The 6617-nt window shown below is 42.9% G+C and overlaps 1 protein-coding gene across 1 annotated transcript in view; it reads left to right on the top strand.

Annotated features, from left to right (window-relative positions):
- Positions 1-892: 892 nt before the first annotated feature.
- LURAP1L (leucine rich adaptor protein 1 like) overlaps positions 893-6617 on the top strand; it is a 54727-nt gene continuing 49002 nt past the window's right edge. Inside the window, 1 exon segment of the mRNA NM_001101256.1 lies at positions 893-1887. Coding sequence (NP_001094726.1) covers positions 1582-1887 — 306 coding nt within the window. The 5' untranslated portion in view covers positions 893-1581.

Below are 6617 nucleotides of genomic sequence, written 5' to 3'. Positions count from 1 at the left end.
TCTGAGATGTACCTGCCCATGTTCTCATAAGTGTAAAACCTGAGCGATGTCTCTGGGAAAGACCAAGAACACAAGTACTTATTTATCCCAGAAAGAGAGGGGTCCCTATTTTGAAAAGTCCTAATGGAATCCCAAATATTAGTTTAGCAGACTGAAAAACAGTACCCTCTGCTTGAAGATTCTTAATACAAATTCAATGTTAAATCAAGACTATAATCCACAGAGTTCATAATAACTTATTTGGTAGAAGTGTCTCAGATCCATAGATGGCATGCTTTGGGTTTCTTTTAAATAGCTGGGGAAAAAAAAAAAAAAAGATAAATTACCAAAGACAACTTTTTACTAGTTAGATTCAATATTCTTCCTCCATAATTAAGGTAAAAGTATATCAGCAACTTTCCCCTTTTAAAATCTACCACTCAGTAATCATATAGGTTATTCTGGCTATTTAATTTTTCACATCTGCTTGTGCTGCCATAGCGTAACGTTTGATAAGACAATTAACTTTGGTTGCACACTCTCAATGAACTTTTGGTGGAATTATTACACCTTACATTAGTACAAAATTATTAGGAAAGGCTTCTCTGAAGCAAAATTTTTGCCATATAGGAAGATGAGGGAGGGGGAATACTACAGTTAAAGACATTTTTCTGCCTCTAGTATTTGTTACCAGTTCTAGAAGTTGTAGTTACCCGGCAATTTTGAAAAACTGAACCTTTAAGTCTAATCAAAGTGCTTTCAACTAAAACAGGACGTTGAAACTACAGGGAGCAGCAGGGGTGGGAAATTTTCTATTGCTCTTCTTGCCTATGCTTTACGGTACAAGGGTTGGCCCTGGTTTGGTCCACCTGCCAGCAGAGTTTAGTTTCTGAGGCTTGGGGGAACACAATGACTTGGATCTAACAGCCTAAATGGGAAGAAGGGGATTTCTGCAGCATTGAGAAAGCCGTTAAACTCCTGTTAAGCAAACTTTTTTTTTTTTTTTTTAATGTGTCTGTGCACACGTCAGACCTCCTCTCTCATGGATCAGAAATTATTTCTGATAATCCAGGATATACCAAAAGCTTGAAGACATATGGCTGGGAAATGAAACAACCCTGGAGTGTGGCCACATCATTATTTTGTGTCGCATGGTACCAGATGGGCAGTTGGTGAATGGCGCTGGGATGTGAATGGACAGTTTTATAACGTGAATTTTTCCCCCATTGAGCTGAAACAGACATTTCCCTCTCTTGTCTTTTGGTCTCTAGCACTCGGAATTTCCCCCTCTCTGCAATATCAATTAACTTAACTTTGCAGTGGGGTGGCCAAAAAGGAAGAGGATGAAGAGGGCTTTATAATCTTATAAGTGCTGGGCGAGTCACAGCGCCCCGGGAACTGCGGCTGCGACCCGCCGCGTCCTGTGTGGATTTCAGGACTTAAACTGCGCGCAGGCGGCTATGGAGTGGACAGTGCGTTTGAACCACGGAGGATAGACACCCGGGCTTGGGAGGGGTGTGTCGATCTCCAGGCAGCCTTGGAGGCCGCTGCTGACTCTCATCCGTAGTATTTTATTACCATTTTCATCGTTCTTGAAAAGTCATGGAAGACGGCCCGCTGCCCGACCTCAGAGACATCGAGCTGAAGCTGGGACGCAAAGTGCCCGAGAGCCTAGTGCGCTCGCTCCGTGGGGAGGAGCCGGTTCCCCCGGAGAGGGACAGAGACCCCGGAGGGGGGAGCGGGGGCAGCGGCAGCGGTTGCAGCAGCAGCAGCAGCTGCTGCAGTTTCCCTCTCTCCTTGTCGTCCTCCTCTTCATCCTCCCCAACCTCTGGCTCCCCACGACCCACCCACTCCAGTAGCACCCTGGAGAGGCTGGAAACCAAGATTCACCTCCTCAGGCAAGAGATGGTGAGTGTGGTGCGCCGGCTGTGGGAGTGGGAACCTGGGAAGCAAGACCCGGGAGGTGGGGCAGGGGAGAGAGGGCAACTGGGGCGGCCGAGCAGAGGGCTGGGTGCATCGGAAACACTGGTGAGAGGGGCGCGCAGCGGGCGCGCATATGGATGTAGCTGCAGGAAGCTTGTTTACCGGAGACTTTGCTCAGTCGCAGTTCGCTAAGACCGGAAAGCCTGCCCTGCTCTGTGTACTTTCTGAAGCCAACTCGCTGCTACCGGCTCTGACCATTCAGCTGCCGGTCCACAGCCTCCCAGGCATAAACCCACCCGAGGGTCTGCAGTTACTGCACCCAACTGGGGCCTGCTGTCTGCCGTTCACACTTTCGTTTCGAAACGTGGGTCGGTCCATTGCGCTTATTGCAAAAACACTTCCTGGTTTGCCGAAAGGTGGCGCGGCGGGGTCCCTGCAGCCCTTCTTCCTGGCTCACTCCTTTTACACGACTACTGCTCCCGCCCTTTGGTGCAACCCCCCACCCCCACCCCCCCAAAGCCACCATGGAGCTGATTCTCCACTGCTGGTTCTGAAAACAATGGCTCAGTCGTCCTCGATGTCCTTATGAATAGCTTGTTTCACGGTTGATCCGAAAGAGCAGGTGATCCCCAGGCCCAGGGATTTGCTAATAACCACTTCCTACCCTTCCCCCCGCCCCCAGTCCTCAATCTGCAATTGTTTTCTGTGCTGTTTGCAAACGTTAGCCTAAGAATAGGACAATGGGGCTAACAGGGGTCCTAGAATACTTGTTATTCCGGATGTACTTAGAGAGAGACACTTTATTTACTTGCCGTGAACTCAGGCAAATTACTTAACCTCTCTGGACCTTGGTTTATTTTTTACAATGAACTGGTTGGAGGAAATGATTCCTTCCCAAATCCTTTTAAGATGACCACACAACAAAACCGCATTTCCCACCAGCTTGGAAAGGAGGAAAGTAACAACAGAAGCCTCAGCCACTTCTACATACATCCTATCTATAGGGGCTTTGCATGAAAAAGAAGTAACCCATAGTGTTACCCTAGCTCCTCTCTTTTTGCAGCTGGAACTCTGGGAGGGAATAAATTCCAAAGCATAAAGTAATCTTGGCAAACATATTTGTACAAAAAGCCATTCTTCAGAGATCATGTCCTACGTTCAGAATTTTTACCACACTGTCAACACAAGGGCTCCAAAAACCGCTTTTAAGATCTCTTAAACTGGTCTACTTAAGAACTTTACTTTTTATGCCTCAAGTATCCATTTTCTTCCCAACTAGAATGCACCAGATGTGGAAAGCAAACATGTAGAGATTCATACATACATAGTTCTATGTATGCATGTATATATATGTAATGCAAAGATATCATTACTCTATTCACTCTTACTATGTTTCACTAAATATATACACACACCACAGGTTATACATATTACTCAATAATTATTCAGTAAGCACATTTACTATATCTGGTAACTAATCAGGTGCTCAAAATACACAACATAAAAGTTCAAGGAGCCTATTTGCTGCTCCTGCTGCTGCTAAGTCACTTTAATTGTGTCTGACTGTGCAGACCCTGTAGACGGCAGCCCACCGGGCTCCCCCATCCCTGGGATTCTCCAGGCAAGAACACTGGAGTGGGTTGCCATTTAGGGCTCTCAAATCTCTTGCACTCACCATTAATTATTTATATTAATAGTATATCAAGCCAAGTGTACTGAAGAATTTTGTAAGATTTTTAGAAAATTGTTATTTTTCAATGAAAGGTATTTTCTAGCCTTATTTATTTTTCTCCATGAAAATGTTACTAGATCAGACCAGATCAGTCGCTCAGTCGTGTTGGACTCTCTGCGACCCCATGAATCGCAGCATGCCAAGCCTCCCTGTCCATCACCAACTCCTGGAGTTCACTCAGACTCACGTCCATCGAGTCAGTGATGCCATCCAGCCATCTCATCCTCTGTCGTCCCCTTCTCTTCCTGCCCCCAATCCCTCCCAGCATCAGAGTCTTTTCCAATGAGTCAGCTCTTTGCATGAGGTGGCCAAAGTACTGGAGTTTCAGCTTTAGCATCATTCCTTCCAAAGAAATCCCAGGGCTGATCTCCTTTAGAATGGACTGGTTGGATCTCCTTGCAGTCCAAGGGACTGTCAAGAGTCTTCTCCAACACCACAGTTCAAAAGCATCAATTCTTCGGCGCTCAGACTTCTTCACAGTCCAACTCTCACATCCATACATGACCACAGGAAAAACCATAGCCTTGACTAGACAAACCTTTGTTGGCAAAGTAATGTCTCTGCTTTTGAATATACTATCTAGGTTGGTCATAACTTTCCTTCCAAGGAGAAAGCGTCTTTTAATTTCATGGCTGCTTCATAAAAATCTGTTTTCCCAAGCCAGATCTGGCTATATATGATGACTATGTTATATAAGTAAATACATTAAAAAATAACAAACAGAAACAGCAACAACAGCAGGGGCAGATTATTAAATTGACTATATTTCCTATATGAAGCATAGCTATCTATGCATCTGGGAGAATTTATGCCAGATCAGATGTTTTTATCTTTAACTTTGTCGTCTAATAAAGGTCTCCACTGAGCAAATGATAACACTGACACTGGCCATGGGAGTTTAGAGGGAAGGAATAAAAAACAGGTATATTCCCTGCCAATGAGATAATTTCCCCCCATTTTATGTAACTCTTGTGGGTGCTAAAACCTCCAGCTTCAGCACAATTGCAAAGCAACATATTTGTTTTTATGTAGACTTGGCACTTTTGTTATAAATGTGGAACAGATGTAGTTCCTTTCTGTTCTTTCTGTCTCCTTCTAGCATCCTCCTGGAGAGAAGTTGGGGTGAGGCCTCTGTGAGTTGTATGTTCTTTTCTGCCCTCTCCTGTGAGCACTGAGTCAGCCTGTTTGGACTTATGCCTGACCCACATTTTATGCTCATTACTTTGTGTTCACAGATTTTTCTTCTGGATGATCTGGAATTATCAGGCTTGGCTCCTGCCCCCAGAACCCCTTCCTATGAAACACCTTAGCCTTGTACAAGACTTTCTGGACACTTGCAGGAATTAAGACTTCCTTCTTTTCCTATTAAAATGTATGTGCTAACCATTGACAAAAGGCACCATAGACTTTTCTAAGATAGAATCTCAACACTTTAAGTTCTTGACACGCACCTGGTTTTCTCATTGTCTCTCTCTCATCTCCTTTTATGGTTTTGTGAATCATTACCTTAACTCTTATCTGTAAATATTACAATCAAAGCTCTTAGAGCTCTGTGAGACTCAGGTGTAAAGGAAGGAAGATGAAAGAGATTGAAGTGGGGAGGAACTATTTTTGTGGCCAAACTTCTTAACCTTGATACTCTTGTTAGAAACATGAATAGCACATGTTCATGTGGGAAGGAAGAGTGTCGGAAGGAAAATATTGGAAAAGAAAAATTTCAGGCATATATTTGATTGCTGCTGTTTTTGTTTTAGTGGCTAAGTCATGTCTGACTCTTCTGTGGCCCTATAGACTGTAGCCCACCAGGTTCCTCTGTCCATGGGATCTCCTAGGCAAGAATACCAGAGTGGGTTGCCATTTCCTTCTCCAGGGGATCTTCCCGACGCAGGGATGGAACCCATGTCTCTTGCATTTGCAGGTGGATTCTTTACCACTGAGCCACCAGGGAAGCCCATATATTTGATACAGTAGGGCAAATTCAAAGTAACAATCAGGATATTTTTGAGAGGGAGCACATTTTCCCAATGGGTAAAATATTTTTCAATTTAGAGATAAGGAAATTTGACAATACAATAAGCAAATGCAGGAATACATATAGGAAATTTACAACAAAATTGGAAATAGATGTCTGATGTCTTGTGCAAAGTCTGCCCAGTAGTATTTTTTCACTGCTCTTCAGTTTCACAGAGTGTTTTACTATCTGTCATATTATTTGAGCCTCAGGTCATAACTGAGAAAAAAGTGTCTTCACATTTTGGGAATGAGATCATTGTGGCTTAGAGGTGGTTGAGAAAACAGGCTAGGGTCACATAGCTAATTAGTAAACAGAATCACAATTTGAATGCATATCATCTGACTCCATGTACTATGCTTTTCCCCCATTCTAGTCTGCATCCCAATAAATTATCTTCAAAATACAGAATAATTTTTATAAATCTATGATAAGTCACAACCCTTACAGTACTTAAAGGACCAACAAAAAGAAATCATCATGATGTCATGTCCTGGGTAGTTTCAGATATTGGTTCATTCAATAACCAACAAATATTTATTAACTGCCAACACTGTACCAGGCCTGCCTTGAGACATTGGGGATTTAGTACAAAATGCTTACTTTAAAAAGTCAGTCTTTGCAGGCTCTGTCCTATATTTGGACTTTTCATTCTACTATCTATGCAGACTCCACTTGCAAAGCTTTCTTAAGAATAAGACTTTAAATATTGCTTGTCAAATACTGTTCTAAGTTTTAGAATGTCACATAATATCTGAAATATTTTTCTAATAAATGTAAATAATCTCTGTCAAAATCTGTGTTTACCAGTTAGCGGTAAATTTTATACTGCAGTTTTCTTTAACAAGATGTTCCAGGGATTTTAGTGTTATCTCAATAACATCTGTACCATACCTCTAGTTTAAGACTGAACGTATGTGCGTTGATTTACTCTGGAAAAATTTTGGAATGAATAAGATTATAATGGTAACC

This window comes from Bos taurus, chromosome 8, assembly GCF_002263795.3.
Source record: "Bos taurus isolate L1 Dominette 01449 registration number 42190680 breed Hereford chromosome 8, ARS-UCD2.0, whole genome shotgun sequence".
NCBI lineage: Eukaryota > Metazoa > Chordata > Mammalia > Artiodactyla > Bovidae > Bos > Bos taurus.
The sequence above is the reverse complement of the archived record's forward strand: the minus strand, read 5'-3'. Positions and strand labels throughout refer to the sequence as shown.